The 20,350-nt window shown below is 39.0% G+C and overlaps 1 protein-coding gene across 2 annotated transcripts; it reads left to right on the top strand.

Annotated features, from left to right (window-relative positions):
- The first annotated feature begins 5,743 nt into the window (after window positions 1-5,743).
- Window positions 5,744-20,135, top strand: LOC18445849 (GYF domain-containing protein). Of its 2 annotated transcripts, XM_020674732.2 has the most exons (11): window positions 5,744-5,939; window positions 6,085-6,184; window positions 8,351-8,439; window positions 8,694-9,632; window positions 9,803-9,929; window positions 10,024-10,197; window positions 10,933-11,766; window positions 12,272-14,888; window positions 18,254-18,453; window positions 18,534-18,593; window positions 19,509-20,135. In XM_020674732.2, the coding sequence occupies exons 2-11, from the start codon at window positions 6,124-6,126 to the stop codon at window positions 19,871-19,873; spliced, it is 5,466 nt and encodes a 1,821-aa protein (XP_020530391.1). In that variant the 5' UTR covers window positions 5,744-5,939; window positions 6,085-6,123; the 3' UTR covers window positions 19,874-20,135. The 2 variants fall into 2 exon arrangements, with proteins under 2 accessions (XP_020530391.1, XP_006856037.1); XM_006855975.4 differs by lacking the exon at window positions 5,744-5,939 and having other exon boundaries at window positions 5,951-6,184.
- Window positions 20,136-20,350: the final 215 nt, after the last annotated feature.

The following is a 20,350-nucleotide window of genomic DNA, read 5'->3' as shown; positions in this document are numbered from 1 at the left end:
AAAGTTAATGCTAGCATATTCGGTGCACAAATATCTTCCATCTAAAGCGAATAAATAGTGCATACGTGGTGATCCTGCGGAGGCAACTTGTACATTTGCTCCTCCAGCAAAAAACCCGCTCGGTTGATTTATCTAAAAGTTTGGGTCCCGATATAAAAATTATTAGATGCATAATTTCAAACTATTTTTTTTTTAAAAAAAAAGCAAAGGATTTTTAGTTTTTACACACACCTCGATCAGACTGTCTATATTGGACAACATGGGCACAATCCAAAGGCATGGTTTTCTTTAGGTAATTTGTGTGTGAAAATTTTAAGGGATTGTATGACCAAATATCTTTTGTATATAGAGGCTAAAATCGTTTTCACTTATTAGATGTTGAATTGGATGGCTTGAAGTGAGTCATGAAGGCTGATAAAATAAAATTTTGGAACTTTGTAATACTAAATGACACTCCTACAACCACCCATTTTGAAATTTAAGGGACAATAATAATTATGATCTCCATGTACAAAAGATAAATTGTACTTTTGTAGACAATTCTAAATTTTAAAAGGTTGGTCACTAAGTTGAGTACATAACCACTATAGAATATGAAATCCCAAACCTGACAAGTGTTTTGTCTTGGAAAAATGTACATTATGGTCCTACTGGAGTATAAAATCTTTTTAGGTCAACCAAGCTATTCATTGGATAAATATTGACTCTCACATGTGTCATTTGGATATGGGCAAATGGGTGTCTAAATTATTTTCCCTCTATGAGCCCTTGTATTCATACTCCTACTTATCAATAAAAGCCTCCCTAATATTCTTAGAAGATTTATAATATCATTAGTCATTTTCAAAAGGCAACCTTAAATGCAACCAAATTTGATTGTATTCTCATATGCTACTCAATGTACAGAAAATATTTACTCTTCAAAACAAATATTATGAATGATGCAATGAAAGTTGTTCTTGCTATAATGATCAATGGTCAAGCTTTAATCTCAATTATGATGATCAAAATATATATATATATATATATATATATATATATATTGGAATGAATGTAACTGGCAAAATACTTGCCTTATGTTTGGCTTCCACTTGTTTCTATATCGATTTCCTCCTGAGTTCCCTCAGAATGTGACACATTCATGTTCAGGTTAAAATGGTATTTTCTTTTTTATTTTCTAGCTCGCAAAATTGTAGAGTTTTTAAGAGTATGTGCATGCCAAAATAGGGGTAAAATGTGGCATCCAAATAGGCCGATGAAACCCGTTACGGCTCTCTTAAAAAGCGCCCCAATAGTGTTGAGACATGTGTCGGGGCACATCCAAATGAGGCCTCAAGTTGCGGTTCGGCTCACCTCAATCATGAGTATACTAGCTCATAAATAGTTGAACAATGTCTAGAATTGTGGATCACATATGTCGAAGGGTGTTAATTGTTTGATAAATCCTTGACCTCCTAAAAAAATTGACTCATCTATATATGGCTAGCATCTAAACTTTTACAAAAAGATGTTGCATGACTTGTTGGAGTTGGTTTGGTAAAATTGAGGCAAAATTTTGTACAATTTCAAAAAATTAGATCTCAAACTCTTATTGTTTCAGGGTACACATGAGTGCTATCTCTAGACGATATTTGCCTCCTTTCAATGTAGTATTTGATGTGCATAAGAAGGGCAATTCATCTTTAGGATATATGAAAACAAATAGTTATTCTTAAGCACTATGTACTGGAACTTAGAACCCACACATGAGACACTAGAGTCTTGATAATTTATAGAGAGAAATAGATAAAATCGAGTAGAGAGATAAAGTTTAATCTACTCGTTTGTTTGTCGGAATTGTAGAGAATGATCTATTGGGACAGATGCAAGGGTTGTGTAAAGTGCTATCTCGTATGGCAAAATGACCTATTCATATAAAGCCACAAGGTGGCTGCATATTTACTGTTGCGGTGGTTACATGCATCACCAATAACTACAAGTTACATGTAGCCCTTTAACCCACTTGATGACTGTTGTTACAACATCTATTTGTCTCTATTTCATCAGCCTCCTATTGCCTCAATTTCATTAATGGCTATATGACCGTTGGGTGTCCCACATGCATTAACGGCTAGATGAACTTGATAACTACATTTACAACATCCCCTTTGATCTCGAATTCATCAACCTTCTTTTGCCTCAATTTCATTAATGACTATATGACCGTTGGGTGTTCCACATGCATCAACGGCTAGATGATCGTTGGCTATCCCACACGTGCTAGGCTCACAAAAAGAGATCGAGCCTCGAACTCGACTCATACATATGCTTGGGTGAGAGGCATATACATATCTTATCATTTTTTTTTACTGTTGGTACAAAGAGGTCATAATTACTTGCAATCATCCGATGTGAAATTTGATAGCTTGATTGTGTCAGACGTTTGAGAAAAATTATTTTGAAGTTTAAGCTAGGTCGACGAAATAAATACAATCATCCAATTTCATATCCGATCATCAATATTAATTGTGACCACTTTGTACCGAAGGTAAATTGTCCCATTATATAGTTTTTATTTTGATAAACTGCCCCACATTTTTAAAAAGGGAAAGTATATAATGATACTATTTACTTTTGATACAAGGTGGTCACAACTAATCTTGACCATTGGATGTAAATTTGAGTGGTTGCATTTATTTCATCGACTGAGCTAAAAGTTAAAAGGATTTTTTTTCGAACTTTGTGGTACTCCCAAGCTATCAAATTTCACATCGAATGGTTGTAAATAATTGTGATATCCCTATAGTAAAGGTAAATAGTCCCATTGTATACCATCCCTTTTAAAAAAAAACATATTTTGCGCAGGAGTTTACTGGCTATGATCACATTAATAACACATTCTTAGCAATTGCCCCCTTTTTTTCTTTTTTTTGTTGCCTATTGAAATGGAACGATTCGATAAAGCTGAGGGGGTTATGGAACAATCGTGAGCCCATCATTTGTCAAAAAGGACATTAACCAATGGTTCAGTGTAGAGCTAGTGCTCATTATTTTCTAAGTATTGTTAGTTTTTATACTTTTTAAGTATGCCTATATGAAACATACTTTTCCCCAAATTATCAAGCTAAGGGATTTGTGAAGAAGAAATAAAAGATCAAGGAAAAAGTCAATAGAAATTGTCAACTTTATACTATTGAAGTAAGGTGCACATGAGAATGGTTTGGGGCCCTGGCAGTGGTATTATCGAGCCTCAAGATGCGGTATTTGACTTTATTCTAATAAAAAAGGGTAGGGTCCCAAATCCCCACCGACTTACCATTTAAAGACTTACCCAAAAAAAAGTAAAGTGCACATCAAAAGTCCTCTAGAAGAGAGTGTTTTGAAGTTGGGAAATCTTACAATTTGATCGTTTTGACTTCGAGATATATAGATGTGAAGAAAAAAATAATTTCAATACCTAAAACAAGTGTATTTTGTAACAAATTATGTAGACTGTATATTTTCAAGTGTTTATAGATATGCTTAATCAATATTATTTAAAAGTGCGCTTCTACAATTTAAGGAGAGCACCTCATGCAAACCTCATCCAAAGATAAAATAGTGAAGATATAAATGAACAGCCTATAAATGAAATGTTGAATACGAGTAGGGGTTGCAGCGGACCTGAGACTCGACCCAAAACCCGAGGAGTAGACTCGATCTGGGTCTGTATGGGTCAAAAAATTGGACCCAATAGGTCGGGTCCAGGTCTGGACTCAACCCGACCCTTTGCTAATCCTAAATATGAGCCATGGAGATACTATTTTGTGGGTCGCAGGGCTCACAAAGACATTTTCCTTTTTGAACATTGAGTGCAAATATCATGCAGGTTTCCGTAATTAAGGTTTTGCTTGGCAATGGAAACTAGTGTTTGGTTCTCAACTTGACACCTTTGCTTGTAAATTAAGCAACGGAGAACAAAATAGAGGTTTGATTTGACAGAGAGAGCACTGTAGTTTTATGATAATGAGAGGGACAAGTAACCAAAGTAGTGTAACACTAGAGAGAGATCATCAAACTTAGGGTGGCAACGGGTGGGACCTAGCTCCAAATAGTGTTTGGGTTCATTTAGACTCGGATCTTACCCATCTAGTCCAATTTTTTGACCCATATCTAAACCTAGATCAGGTCTTACCCCTTCGGTTTCGAATCGGGTCCATGTCCATTGCCACCCTTAACCAAAGTAGCACCACAGAGAATGGTTAGAGAAAGGATCTAGGGGTGTGTATGAAAGGGTGGCCCTGCCTAACCTTGAAAAACCATGACGAGTTGGCTGGGGCTGGGAGGCATTGGGCTAGGGCACCTTTAGCTTGTTTTGATGCAGGGTTGGGCTAGCCTTGGCCTTCTCAAGACCCGGCCTATTGTCGACTTTAAAAAGAGAGCTATTCATGCATGCTGTAAAGGATGTGTAGGTCTAAGTGGCTTAGATGAGTTCGGGTCACTTAGACCTACACACCCTTTACAGCCTACATGTAAGTGACCCGGACTCGCCTAAGTCACTTAGACCTGATAGGGTAAAGGGACAAATAAAAAGCTCAAGGTGACTTTGCCCCAAATCAAGTATTCTTATTGTTACTTTCATACAGAGCTAGCTGAGTGGGGACTACTGACTCGGGCCCAGGTTAGAGCTACCCAAGAGATAGAAGGTTATAAGGAGTGTGCAAGATTGAGGTGAAAGGAGATGGGAAAAGGGCTTGTGCATCATTAAAATACTGCCGTTTGATTTTGAAGAATCGATGGCTCAGTCACTGACTTGCTTTGAATCACCGGAATTGTTTAAACAATCCTAAGTCTTGGGGTGAGTCTGACCAAAGTCTCATCCAAGTCTTGTTCCCACTAATCGAAGTCCCATATTTTATTTATGGAAAAGTATATAATGAGACCATTTACATTTGGTACAAGATGATCGTAATTAATATTGAACATTGAATATGAAATTGGGTGGCTGCATTTATTTCATTGACCAAACTAATAGATTTCACATCGGATGATTGTAAGTAATTATGTCATTCCTATACCAAACGTAAACGATCTCATTGTATACATTCCATTTATTTATTATTTGTATAAAGATTCTACCCAATATTATCATCAATGGTGTCAATTTTTTTTTTAACCAATTGAAGTCAGCTACAAAAATCTTAGTATATCATTTTGATTTATTAAATGACATATCCTCAGTGAGGCTTTAAATCCCCATATATTTTCTTAGGTGAAGGCCTTGGATTGGGCTTTTGAACAAAGCCCTATAATAAATCCATGCTTTCAAAGAAGAGTATAGAGAGAACCACACTGAGAAAGGAGAAGCACCTAGGTCTCACACCATAGAAACTGCGTGCGCACTAATTACAACAAAAAGGCACATGTGCACGTTATAGAGAGAGAAAGAGCTAAAAATAACACTAGAAATAGAGTCCGAATCTAGGGGTGGCAATGGACTCGGACCTAATGGCTAGACCCGACCTAGGTTCGAGTCTCCCACATTATATTTTTGGATTTGGATCCAAAGTTTGGTGACCTCGGATCCAGGTCCCATGATAATTTTTCGAGTCCGATTGGACCTAGATCCGATCCGGCACGTTGCAACCACTAATCGATTCGGAGCATAAAACAATAGGCATAGAAGAGAAAAATAGTATGGAAATAGTGAGAGGAGTAAGATGATGAGAGAGAACTTAGAAGAACTAGGTATATAACTAAAGGAAGAGAGTAAAGAGTTAAGAGTGAGAGAGAGCTCAAAGTCTCGAGTTTGAACTTCGAACATATTGGGAGAAAAGTGAGTTTTAGAGAGAGAAGCTTAGAAGAACTAAGCATAGAACTAGAGAGAGTGAGAATTTGAGAGTGAGAGTTCACCCAAATGACGTGAATTTCTCTCTACCGGTCAAAATAGCGAGAGCTTTAGCACTCGCTTGAGTTCATGTGTAGGTTTTCTACAACTAAACCCCAAATCTTAAATATATATCTATCTATCCACTTTCTCTCTCTATGCTTTCATTTTCTCTCCATGCTTTCATTCTCTCTCTAACTTATTCGCCTCTCTATTCTGAGTATCCCTAACTTTGATAGCGAACCAGAGCAAAGGGTTTCAATTTACAGTGATCGATAATGGCCGAAAGGAGCAATGCCGACGCTCATTCCAACGCTTCGCAGCAATCATTGCCCAAAGGTCACTCTGTCAAACCCTAATTCTCGTCATGCTGCCGCCTTTTCTCCCCTCTCTCTCATTTCCTTTCTCTCTACCCTTCTTACCCCCTAAAACCCTAGGTCTGCGGTTATTGGTATCTTTCCCTACTGTTATCATGTATTGTTTCTCTGTTATTTGTTTTCTTACTGATCTGATCCATGGGGCAATTTTCAAAACCTAAAATGGGGTTTTAGAGAGGGTTTCCACTGGTAAGATGATTGTTTGTTTTCAAGGTTAATGTTCTCTCTCTCCTTCTTCATATGTGCTTGCTCTCTCTCTACATGTATGATTATTTAGTGGCCATTGGTCATATTTCTTCAATATCTTGAGTTGTATTAGGGCTTGATGTTGCTGGTTTTTTGAAGCTTGAGTTTGGAACTTTGGCGCCTTCACATTTCTCTCTCTCTCTATTCTTTCCCTTTTATTGATTTTTTTCTCAGTCTAGAGTGATTACAGTATTCATCAATCTGTATTGTTTGAGTTGAATGGTATTCATGAATTTGATTGTTTTAGTGTTATTGTGTGCAAGTTATATTTCTTTCTCTTTGAGTCACTTATTCATTTTCAGAAGACCGATCCATTGCAAGCTTTAGTTGCAGGAGCGTACACCTGTTTTTCCTTTCAAATAGTGTTTCTAAAAGTGATCTGGAATGGTTTATCTCGCGAGAAAACATCCTCTCTCTCTCTAGAAAGCGGTTAGGACACACAAAAAACTCACTTATGTGTTATTTAATTTGTTTCGTTTCTCACTTATTTCACTGTTTATTCTCTAAGGTCTGAATGCATGTCCTTTTTGTTTGTTCTTGATTTATCATTCACTAGAGTGCTGGAGGAAGGGGAACTGTAAGCGAGTAGATGCACTCATGCTGCTTAAAATGTTGAATAAGATTATCATGTTGCCTTTTAACCTAAGTAATATAGGAGGAGTTTTGTCTTAGTTGAGACACTTTCTTTTTGTTATTCTTTTCTCTCTTTTTGTCTAAATTCATCCAATAAATCGGTAGGATTTTTCTATATGTTCATGTTTGATTGATTCTAATCTAAAGATCTATAGATTATTAGGTTTTATTCTGATCAGTTGTTTCTATAAATTTGTTCACATGGGATTTAAATATTCTATAAAATGCAAGACAATTATTACAAGTCTTTAGGCTTTCTTTTATGATATGAACCAAAGAAATCTAGACAAAAAAAAAACTGAATAAATGTAGAAAATAAAAGATAAAGAAATGTTATTTTACGAGTCAATTATTGAATGAACAGAAGAAAGTCAGCATGTATCCTAATGCGCATCGAAGTACTTATTCTCTTCTCTGAGGCCATAAAAGGAACCAAGAAAGAACCTGACTGATTGGCCATTTTACAGAAAAAAAAAAATAAAAAAATCCAGTGCATGACTGTTGTTTTCACATGGAAAGAGGATGGACCGAGTAACCAGAGTGAAATAGTCTTTGAGGTGTGTCAAATTCAAGTATGCAATTTATAGTGCTAGAGATGACAGATTTGAACTTGTCGATGAATTTATTCCTTTTTAGAGTCAAGATGTTGAGAATTGTTCGTAGACTTATGGTTCCGAACAAAAGTGTGTAAATGATTTTTTTAACCATGCTGCCTCTCCCAATTAGCTTATTAGCTAAGTTTGTGGCCTGCCAGTGTCCATGAGAATAGGGTTCCATTAGATCTCTATCTACCACAGGATCATAAGTTGAAATCAGATTGACTTAGTGAGTGGTCTGTGTATGATTGTGGGTTACTTATTACCTCTCTGAGCACTGAGATCTTCCCCATTAATCAGGAGATGTTGGAGAAAGTACTGATGATTATTTTGATAAGTAAGCTAGCATTTCGAGACATTCAATCTGTCATTGTCTTGGAAATAAGCATGCTTCATGTTACCAAAATGATAATTCTCTCATATCCTGACTTGGTGTTTTCTTTCTCAAGCCTTTACTTTTTCAGCAAGTGCATAATGGGGATTGGATCATATTGATTTTTTGTAGTCTCATTAGCCTGTGAATTAATTTTGTACTTGCTGGTTTGGTTGATTTGTTTTTGTTTGTCTTTGGAAGTCTTACCTGCTGTTGAAGCTTCAATCCAATACAACAGACGAGTGAGTTTGTTTTTTTCCTCCTCTCTTACCTTGTACAGATACGATGGGTGCTGAGACTGCTATTCCTCTGTCACCACAGTGGCTTCTGCCAAAGCCTGGGGAGAGTAAGTCAGGATCAGCGCTGGGTGTAAGTAGCCATTCTATCTTCCTTTCTATCTTTTCCCTAGATTGCCTTAATTTGAAATTGCAATCATGTTTCTATATGTTTATGGGGCTACTACAGATGTGGAAACTCAAAATTATTGTATCTTCCCATTACCTTTTTCTGCTTTATACATTGTTTAAATTTGAAGTTTAAATCATGTTTCTATATTCTTATGGTGTTACAGATATGTGAATTAAGAAGTTATATCTGTCTGTGACATGTTTAATGCTTTATAGGATTCCCATATGAGCCCACATCCAGGTTATTCCAATCGCCCTGATTTTCTAAACAAATCATCGGGAGGTGGGGAGGAACATCTAGATACTGAAAGGAAAAGGGATGTTTGGCGGTCACCCATGAATGACTCAGAGACAATACGCCGTGATCGTTGGCGGGATGAAGAAAGGGAAAGCAACTCTGCTCTTCGTCGAGATCGTTGGAGAGATGGAGGCGAAAAAGAAAACCCCGAAACTCGTCGGATGGAAAGGTGGACTGAGAATTCTTTGGTCAAAGCTTCTGGAGAAGCTCGTCGTGCTCCCTCTGAAAGGTGGGGTGATTCAGGTAACAAAGAAACTAATTTTGAGCAACGTCGTGAGTCCAAATGGAACCCACGTTGGGGCCCAGATGATAAGGACTCTGATAATAGGCGTGACAAATGGGTTGACTCTGGTCGCGATGGTGAGGTATCAAGGGACAAAGGGATGCTCCCTATGGTTAACCATGCTAAGGAAAGTGATCGGGATGGAGAGCATCACCCTCGTTCCTGGCGATCATCAAATTCTTTACAAATTAGAGGAAGGGTGGAGCCTTCTAACATGCCTCCTCCAAATCCAGTCAAACAAAGTTCTATTTATGGCTTTGGCCGAGGGCGAGGAGATCATCTTTCTTCGAGTTTCTCTGTTGGTCGAGGAAGGGTCAGTTCGACAGGAAATATGTCAGCCAATAGTTATTCTAATTCTGGCTCATTGGGTGTGTCCTTTGACAAGAGTGAGGTTGGCCATGGAGATGCTTTAAATTTACGATACAATAGGACCAAATTGCTGGATATATACAGGTTGGTTGATGTTAAATCAGTTAGCACAAAATTGATTGATGGGCTCAAGGAAGTTCCTTCTCTTACACAAACAGAACCGCTGGAGCCTTTGGCCCTTCTTGCACCTACTCCTGAAGAAGAGGTAAGAATATTAATGCTGTATATATATATTTATTTTGGGCTCTGTTAAAGGATAAATTAAATAAAAAGATTAACATTGTAATTTTCTTGATAATATAGATTAACATTGCATTTTAGAAGGTTTGTTCTCTTCTGTGTACTTGGTATTTATTTCGCTATTGCATGTATAAGATTGTTCTGACGGGAATAGATAAAGGAGACATTGTAAGTAGCCTCCCTCCTCAAGTCCCAAAGGATGTCTCTGTAGGGCGTAGCACCTTGACCACCGATGTCGCTCAGTCACGGAGAAGCAAACATGGTATTGCGCTTTACTATAATTTCTGCTTCTTCCTGGTAATGAGGACGAAGGTATGACATGATGATACTGATAAAAGAGATACATTATTGAGCAGGTAGCAGAGAAGATTTTTCGTTGATTGGTGATGATTTCAAAGAAGAAAGTAGCAATGTTTTCAAAGTCAATGATATTAATAGTGAGAGCCAGACTGGCAACCAGAGGTACTCTACTGGGCCTGATCCAAATGTGGATCCTAGATACTACCGAGAGTTCGATTCCAATGCAGAAGGTATTATATCTACTTACAATCCTTGTTTATTGTATGATTGGTCTATCATTTTTGTTCAGGTTGGCCTTATTAAGTATATTTCTAATTTTATTTATCATAAAATTGGAAGTGCTGTGTTTAATAATGGGGGCCTTGTCAAGTGGATTGCAAATGGTGGTCTGTTTATTGGTTCCCCAATTTTTTCTGCTAATGACTAAAACTAGTAAATCACCTTTTTGGACACTAGTAAAAGGTCGGTTGACCAATTTTTTCTGCAACTAGTAAGTTCATATCATTCTACATTCCTGAACACCGGACCATATTTTTGCTCAATGAATTATTTTATTGTTTGTTACTCTTTTTTTTTTTTCCCTTCTAGTCTTTCTCCTATTTCTCTTATGTGGGTGAACTGCAATTTATCAGCTGTGAACCAATGTTTGTGATGGGGAAACACCATAGTGGCGCAACACCATTTCTTGCTTTCAGCTTATGTAAAACATGGGTCCTATACTGGTTTGAGTTTTGAGAGAACTGTCACATATAATGTTGTTACGAAGTTGTGAAATTTTCTGTTCAGCATTTTACTGAAATCTGGGCCAATGTCTGAACTGTTTGGCCATAGAAGGGTTAATGATGATTATTCTTGAATCTTGATGATCCTGCACAGTTTTGTTCAAATTATTATTGTGGATGATTTAGGTTGTTTTGTCTTAAATATCATTAATGTCTTTTAGTGATCTCCTCATGATTTTTCAGCTACGAGGAATGAAGGTCACAACAAAGATACAAGCAGTCATGAGAGTGCTTTTCAGCAAACCGGGACGCCATGGAGATCTCAATCAGTTGGTGATCGCACTCGTGGTTCTTTAAGTGATTGGAGGGACTATAGCACTGAAGGCAAATCCAAAACAACTGATATGCGATGGCCACCCTCAATGAAAGACAAGGACATCGAGCATGAAAGTGATAGATTTGTTTCCCCATCTCGCTTCAATGATGAACTAGACCAGCAATTGCGAGATGGTTATCACTCTGAAATGGGCAGGAACTCTGAGCTTAGAAGGCAGGCCTCTGATGTTTTGGACAGGAGAAGGGAAACCAATTTGATGACTGGCAAAGAAGAAACATCGGCATCTAGTGCCAGGGATATGGTCACTGGTAGAAACTTGCAGCTTCAGGTTCCTCCTGAAGAGCTCTCCCTTTATTATAAAGACCCACAAGGAGAAATTCAAGGGCCATTCCCAGGCAGTGATTTGATTGGATGGTTTGAAGCAGGATACTTTGGTATAGATTTGCAGGTTCGGCATGTGAATGCTTCACCAGATACACCTTTCTCATCACTTGGTGATGTTATGCCTCACCTCAAAATGAAAGCCAGACCTCCTCCAGGTTTTGGAGCTGCAAAACCTAATGAAAGTCCTGAGATTACAAATGCAACCAAGTTTGGTGGTAGTGGAAAGCTTAGTGCTGGTTCAAGTGAGGTTGATCTTTTGAATAATGAGCTAAGAAGGCAGAAATCAGCGACAGAAACTGAAAACAGGTTTTTCGAGTCATTGATGTCTACAAATCTGAGCAGTTCCCCACTGGAAGGTTAGTAGTTGAAAACTGTGTGAAGTGTAGATAGATAAATTCTAGGATTCTATTGGGTTTTTCTGCTTAATTTTTCTTGTGTTCATTGATTTTTAATTTTCAGCATGGTATCCTGGCTATAATGGTTCTGTATAGAAAGTGAGCTTTCTCACCAGAAGATTTTGATTTTATCTTTGAATTTTTTTCCCACTTGAAAGTAGATCACTAATCCATGTTTTGCAATCCTTTCTGTCATTCCTGAACATGTTTGGGATACTTCTTGTAGCATTGGAAATTGAAAGAAACCTATTTCATTCAACCAATGGGCATGATTGCAATGTCCTTAGTTTCTTTAAATGATCCACGATGCTGTTTAAGGATTTCTTGGCTTCTTTTTTGGCATCTCAAATCCTTTTTGTCCACTCTTCCTCTTGAGGTTTTCATTGTTTTCTCTTTTGAAATTTTTGCGTGGCAGGTTATGTGAGCACCACTTATGCCTTTTCCACTCATCTGTTTTGTTTTATAGGTTCTCAAGAATACTTAGGGAACAGTATCGGTGGTATGCAGTCAATGGGACTAGGAAGTGGACTGGATGCAAGCCATCGGTTGGCTCAGAAAATGTCAGCTGAGAGGCAAAGATCTCTACCGACTTCTTTCCCCTATTGGCCAGGGAGAGATGCACCTTCCATCGTAACACAGTCAGAGATGATGCCTGGACCTTCTTCTCCTAACCCAAAACTTAATGCTCCTCTTCATATGCCCCCCCATTCTCCTCAACAAGTTGATATAATGTCTATTTTACAAGGCGCAGTCGATAATGCTTCTCCTATTAACAATAGAGTTAATTCATGGTCAAATTTCCCAGATGCTAGATCTCTCAATAACACTCTCAACAATGGCATGGATATTTGTCAAGATAAGATAGATACACATCATATGCAACAGCGATTTGCTCAAGCTGGTTTTGGGTTTCAGCAACCAAGGCTTCAACCCCAACATCCACCTCCTCTGTCTAATATAATCTCGTCACCTGGCGACCATACATCTGGCATGGACCAGCTTCTTTCTTTGGGGCTTCCTCAAGATCCACATTCCTTGAATATTTTACAACAGCAACTTTTGCTTTCACAGATGCAGATAAGTTCTCAACAAGCGCCTGTCTCTTCTCAATTATCCCTGTTGGATAAACTCCTCTTTCTTCAAAGGCAGAAACAAGAGCAACAACAAAAGCTCTTACTTCAGCAGACACAGGAACAGCTCCTTTCCCAGGTTCTTTTGGAGAGGCAATCTCAGCAACACTTTGGGGAACCACCTTATGGGAATTTACAGGTGGGTGGTGTTTCCACAGGAGATACTTCTATGGACCATCGGATGAGTCATCCAATGAATGAGCCATTCCACATGAACACCCAGATGCCGCAGAGTCTTCCTAATGAGGAGAAGATGGTGAACAATTTGGAATCTTCTCCATTGCACTTGCCTCATCAATTTTTTGAAGCAAATGCCAGTTCCAAAGGCTGGGAATTGCCCGTTCCTCATCATAGTGAAAGCATGCCTGAGAGCTCCCACGAAGACCACTCATCACACATGATTAACTCCATCAACTCTGAGCTGTTGGAGCAGTCAAAACATCAATCCATGGTGCCCCAGGACCTAGTCCAAGCCCTTGATGGTGGCAGAGGATTAGCTCAACCTTCTCAAGAGGATCATACAAACAAGGCTGCAAAATCAGAAGCTGATTTCAGTGAAGACAATAATACCTTATCAAGAACTGACAAGAACTGCAATATAAAAGCTTTCATCCCTGACGAACCAGAATTCCAGGGCGAACAGGACATCATGGAATCAGAGATTGTGAAAGAAGTGAAGAATGTGGAAGTCCGTGATGTGAAGAAAGCAGAGAAGAAGGCTAGAAAAGCAAAAAATTCAAAATCAGTGTCTTCTTCAGATGTAGGAAAGGTGGCCTCGGAGTCACCAGTTAAGCAAGGTGTTGGGCATGAAAGGTTGATCCTCAAGGAAAATAAAGCTGGGGTACCTGTGGAAATGGAAGAAAAGAACCACGGCGCATTACCTGTTGCAATTGGAGACACAGAATCTGGTGCTTCTTTTGAACCGCTGGATTTACAGACAGCTCGTCCAAAAGCTTTCCAAGGTGATGGAAAAGATGAATCCAGGGAAGTTGAGTCTGTAGCGAAAGATAACGTGCAAACGTCTACGGGTCATCGAGCTTGGAAAGCTGCTCCTGGTTTCAGGCCAAAGTCACTAATAGAAATTCAACAAGAGGAACAACAAAGAGCGGAGAAGGAAGTTGTTGTTTCTGAGGTTTCAGTGCCAGTTCATCCTGTACCTTCTACCCCTTGGTCTGGAGTAGTATCCAACCAACTGCCTAAACCCTCTAATCAACAAGATGCGATCCCCTTGGGGAATTCCACTAGCATTGCGAACCCCAAAAATAGGAAGAGCCAGTTACATGATCTATTGGCTGAAGAAGTTCTTGCAAAGACAAGTGAGAAATTTGTTGGTGATCCTGCAACTCCAAGCTTTGAGAAAGATTTATTTCCACCTCTTGAGGTAGATACTCCTAATGCTGATAATGATGATTTCGTTGAGGCTAAGGATACTAAAAAGGGTCGTAAGAGAGCAGCAAAGCTTAAGAATACCGGAGTTAAGGCAGCATCTCCTGCTATTCCAGTTGAATCTTCGGTGGCATCCAGTCCAATCGAGAAGGGCAAAAGTTCTCGTCAAATACAGCAGGAGAAGGAAGTTTTACCTTTGCCACCATCTGGTCCTTCTTTAGGAGACTTTGTTCTCTGGAAGGGTGAACCGAGTCCTGCACCTGCACCAGCTTGGTCTACTGACCTAGGCAAGCAATCGAAGCCCACATCATTGCGGGAGATTCAAAAGCAACAGGAAAAGAAATTGCCTCCTATTCAGAATCAGTCTCAAATCCCTATTCCTCCAAAGGCGCAATCTAGCCGTGCGAGCAAGGGAAACGGTTCTTCATGGCAACTTTCTGGATCTTCTCCATCCAAAGCTGCAGCTCCCATCCCAATTAGCTCAGTTTCTTCTGCTTATTCAAGATCTAAGACGGAAGATGATCTATTCTGGGGCCCTCTAGATCAATCAAAGCCAGAACCTAAGCAGTAAGTCTTAAACCTTCTTTATGAACTAGTATTTATAGCTGTTCTTGCCTATTATTGGAGACAATCTTATCAATTGTTTCTGAATGTGTACTCGCACGTGTGTGTGCATGTGCAAGCATGTGTGCTGTAGCTTGAAGATGCTGCTTTTCAAGTTTGGTTCCGCATGCTCAAGAGTAGCATCAGGAGTGATGAGTTGACTTATCGCCTACTCTTACACTAGGTTTTCTATTTTCTCTTGTTAGGTTTTAAGAGCATTGACCTTTATATTATGGGAAGTGTAAGATTGATATTTTCTCTTTTTGTCTATGATTGTTAGCAGACCATACTACCATGAATGTATATGACTTAATTATTTACTTATTTGTGTGCAATTCTTTGTGGACCTTCATCCTTCCATTGCTTTTCTCAGAGAGAGATGATTGGCAATGTTATCTTTGTTAGGCATAATTTGGAAATATTGCTCATTCAGTCTATTATATGTTGTATTTTAGTTGGTTAACAATGTTTCTCTTTTTGATGGTTATTGGTTAACAATGTTCAAGGTTTTTTAGACAATCGAAAGGCTCTCCTAATGTTTGTCTTGGTCAGATGTCCTGTCTGATGTATTTATGTGCAATCCCTAGGGTTGTAACTTGCTCGTTCTTGGTCGGCTCATTCCCTGCCTAGGGAAGATTGCTAAGGCCCATACCAGGCTAAGCCATGGTTGGTGTTAACGGCCTGACCCTGAATGCCAGGTCTGTCTTCTCAAAATTAATAACTGCCGAGGGCCTTAGGCCCAAGTCCAAGAGGACGAAGACATTAAAAAGAGATTTCTGATGTATAGATCAGTCTAGAGCATTTATGCTTTCAATATGGTATATCTCGGACATGTGAGTTTGTTCATATATGAGATAGTGAGGTTAGTGTGCTAACAATTGCAGCACCACATATGAAGTTTGAATCCCACTGCTGATCTCCAAGAAGGAAAAAAAAAAAAAAAAAAAAAAAAAAAGATGTGAATGGAGATGTAATTTTTATTTCTCTCTATGTAATTCTCACAAAAAAAAGAGAGTAAAGAAAAGACAAGAACTGGGGTGATGTGACCTTTGTGTTTAGATTTCAAACTGAAGTGGATGAACACCTTGTTGTATATCTGCTTGATTGGTTCTATGTCTGCATAACAAACCAGCATTTGCTATCTCTTGGGCAGTTTTGAATTGGTAATGGCACAGTAATAACTTACAGAGTATGTTAGAGGAGAAATGGATATTTTGGGAGAGGTTATGATCCTTGAGAGACAATGGGAACAGCAAGAGGGAGAACCAACTGATTTATCCTGTCATGACATTGGGAGATTTCTGGACTACATATACTCGTTTTGGCAATGACTACTTATGCAAGGAATTTGAACTTCACAAGTGTTTTCCTTTTTAGCTTGAAGTTTGAGCCATTATGTTCTTTTAAGGGTATAACATCTAAATGGCCAAGGAACGGCATGTAGATAGTGTTCTCATATGTTTCTTTGACTTTGAGAATTCTTGTCATGCAGAAATAGCATCAAAATAAGTTTTTTTTTTTGGATGCTTTGATGCCCTTCATTTGGTGGATATTTCATCGAGGCCGTCTGGATCGCTCTGACCTGCTGAGTGCTCTGTGACCAGGTGTCCAAATAGTGTCATGTTAGAAATTGTCAGTTTTATGCCATTGAAAGCCATTTAGGATGGCATTTTCAACAATAAAGCATGGCGAAATGACTTAGTTATGGCAAGGTTACAAAGTTAATAAATCAATTAGGAGAACGGCCAATTAAAATGCATCCCAAGCTGAAACATCCCGAGTAATACTACCTGCCAGGGGAAATATTTTCGTTCTCCACCTTGCTAACCTAGTAAGGATCCTGTTACTTCTTTCTTGGTTGTCTACTTGTACAGATATGTGTAAGTAGGATGAAGGGAGGCTATCTCCTAGACTTAGAGTCTTTTCAACTGAACGGCGATGGTGCTACTGAAGAAAGCATGTCTGTGGAAAAGCATAATTTAGCCTGAAACAACCCACAAGAGATACCCAACAGAGGATGAGAGGGCCTATCTCAAAGGCCAAAAATAAAAGAAAATTAACAGGTTAAAAAATCTGATCTCTCCACCACCATTTGGATAGCATGTCCAGGTGTGTAAATGTCCTGGTCGTGTCAGAAACCAATATGGTCCAGGGTAGATGTGGACCTGGTCTGGTCCAGGTCAAGTGGATGCAGACCCGATACTTCAGTCTGGTCGGGTCAAAAATAAGTTAGTACTTGTCCAAAACATAACATATATACATATGTGTGTGTCTGTGATTCATATATTTTGCATCAAGTTGATTTGTGAGTGTGTGTGTGTGTGTGTTATTCATATATTTTGGAGCAGGTCGATCCTGACCTGACTTGATTAGGTCCAGGATGGATAAGGACCTCGTCATTTCGAACCCAATCCATCAGATACACCAGGCGGGTCCTGACCCAGACCCAGACCCAGGTCGGGTCAGCCTATTGAGTCGGGTGAACCCGCAGGTTGACCCAACCCGATTATCACCCCCAAGCACACTAGCTAATGCATTGACTTCAAGAAAGGAAAGCATCCTATTGTATTTATTTGGCTTCAAACAAATACCATCATCTCCTCAACCGTTTGACATAGGAGTGCTAACGAGATGCTGATCATAATCATTGTCTATCATTAGAGTTTTTTCCCAACTATTTGGGTTAAGCTATATGAATCTTGGTTTGCCATTCTGCCCTATCAAGGATCATACTCTTAGTGAGGCCATAAGTCCCTATATTTTTTCTCACTACTTCCAACCATGACCTTTTGGGGTTATCTTTGTCCTTTTTGAGCCTTCCACTTGAACAACTCGCATCTCCTAACAGGTGTTGTACTGGGTCTGCAGTGCACATGGCCTGCCCACCTAAGTTGACTTGCTCTCATCTTATGTCATATTGAAGCCACACTTAAGTCCCTCTTAATGTATTCATTTCGAATTCTATCCCTTCTTGTCTTGCCACCTATCCATCTCAACCTCCTCATCTCTGCCACAATTATCCTATGAGCAGAATCAGGATTCATGGAAAGTTTTACGTTGGATGCCTACTTAGATGCCTACCTAATACAACCTACCTCTTTGACCTGGACTTGAGATGGGTTAAGGGAAAGTTTAAGATCTTTACCCTTCTTAGGCTAGTATTACATTATGCTGATATATGATGTGAACCCCAACAGTACTACACGGGCTTACGAGAAGCTAACATACGATGTGAACCCCAACAATACTACACTATGCTCAGTTCAATTCAAAAAATGGATAAGTGGCTTAGTCATGATATTTACCTCATCTCATGAAATGTAATGCAGGTCTGAGTTTCCATCCCTTGGTGGTACGAATAGCTGGTCATCCAAAACCATCCCTGTGAAAGGTACTTCTGGGGTAACATTGAATCGACAGAAATCCTCAGGCAACAAAGCTTCTGATTATTTCCTTTCATCATCACCTGCTTCTAGTTCTGCTCAATCAGCCTCCAAAGGAAGGAAATCCTCTATGACTAAACAACAAGGTCATCTTTCTCCTTTATCAAGTTGTTCATGGGTCTTAGCATTGTATCAATGTGTGCTTAAAACATTTGAAATTTTGCAGAGGCCATGGATTTCCGGAACTGGTGCGAGAGTGAAGCAATGAGGCTCATGGGATCAAAAGGTAACTTTTTCTGAAGCCTTCAATGTGTTCCTGTTTATTGTCTTTCCCAGCTTATATATTATTCTTTGTTTTTTTTTTTTTGATGTAATTTACTTTTTTATGTTATTAAAATATGAAACCATTTTAGACCTATTTTTGCATCTTAGTTTCTCTTCCAGTGCCTGGGTGTTTATATTTCTGCTGTTTGGGTCTCCTAATTTCTGTAACAAATTCCTTAATTTTTCATTTCTTCAAGCAGGTAATGAATTTTCGTTTCTGATAATATAGTGGTTTTCATAGTTCAGGGAACTAGTATCACTCTTAACCCCTGCGATTTTTCATTTATTAAATTTTGGGATTAAATCTCAGTATTGAAACTATTCATTAGTTTTACCTATTTCTTACTCACAAAACCCAACACTTGAAAAAATACCCGACTTCTATTTTTTGCATTTGATGTGATTACGTGTTGTACTTCCATCTTGCAATAGTTTTCTCTTGGCTGAATTTTTTGTTTTTCAATTGTCTTCTGGGCTCGTGTGCTGACCATGAGGCAATTGAGTCTCACTAAACATGTGGGCCGCAGCATTTTGAGCTCCACAGGAGGAACAAGTTTACTACCAGAACCCCCCATGGGAACTTTAGATTCTCCGCTACCAGTACTCCCCATGAAAACTTTTGATTCTCCTCTACCAGTACTCTCCATGGAAACTTTTGATTCTCCTCCTTTAAGCCCTGCCTGAGCTAGGTGAACCCAAAATGCGAAATCCATTTCTTGATATTGTGGTCGCTTTTGGCTGAAATCCCGGTTATGTTGTTCTGGCAGTACCAATTTTAGCTTTTATTTTTTTGTTTTTATAAAAAGTCTCTCTCTTCCTCTCTCTCTCTCCTGATGTACATGTTAACATCAACCTTTTTTTGGTGTGATCTTTGCAGATACAAGCTTTTTGGAGTTTTGCTTAAAGCAATCGACATCAGAGGCTGAGACCCTCCTGGTTGAGAACCTGGGCTCTTTGGATCCTGATGGGGACTTCATCGACAAGTTCCTGAAGTACAAGGAGCTTCTTCATTCTGATGTTATTGAATTGTCCTTTGGCAACCGAACTGACCTATGTAGTAAAGATAACACTGAAGATGTACATAATATTAACCCTAGCTCTAGAGGGGGAGGAGACGGAGAACAGGACAAGGGCTCGAAGAAGAAGGGGAAGAAGGGGAAGAAAGTGAGCCCATCAGTCTTGGGCTTTAACGTTGTTAGTAACCGCATCATGAAGGGAGAGATCCAGACCCTTGAGGATTAGGGGCATGAGATCTGAGCTGTTGATGGGGAGTTAGAGGGGCAGGCCCTTCGGTGGCCGAGTGTACATACATTGTGTGAACGATTTGTATATGCTCTTTCTCTCTCTCTCTCTCTCTCGCTCTCTCTCTCTCTCTCTCTATCTAGAGCCATTAGAGGACTGAGTTTTTCAGCTCAAGCAGTTTTGATAAAGTGGCTGAAGGCATGGTGGGTTTCTATGGATGATTTTTTAGTTTCTATCCTAATACATCTTTTAATTGTGCTTCCATCACTTTTATCCATGACCTTTTTGAGATGAGCATGTTTTCTTGGATTACTTTTTTTTTTTATCATTATATTTCTCTTAGATGCTTGGATACTCTATGAGCTAGGTTTCTTAGGCAGTCCTGGAGCAATTGCTAAGCTCTTCTAGTGGAGTTTTTAGAAATTCAAGGGCCTTTGAACTGAGTTGAAAATATTTTTCTTGCGATGGATTATCTCA

The sequence above is a fragment of the Amborella trichopoda genome, chromosome 13 (genome assembly GCF_054954075.1).
Source record: "Amborella trichopoda isolate Santa Cruz 75 chromosome 13, AtrichopodaSantaCruz75HAP2 v2.0, whole genome shotgun sequence".
In the NCBI taxonomy this organism is placed as follows: domain Eukaryota; kingdom Viridiplantae; phylum Streptophyta; class Magnoliopsida; order Amborellales; family Amborellaceae; genus Amborella; species Amborella trichopoda.
This window is presented reverse-complemented; position numbering and strand designations above follow the sequence as displayed.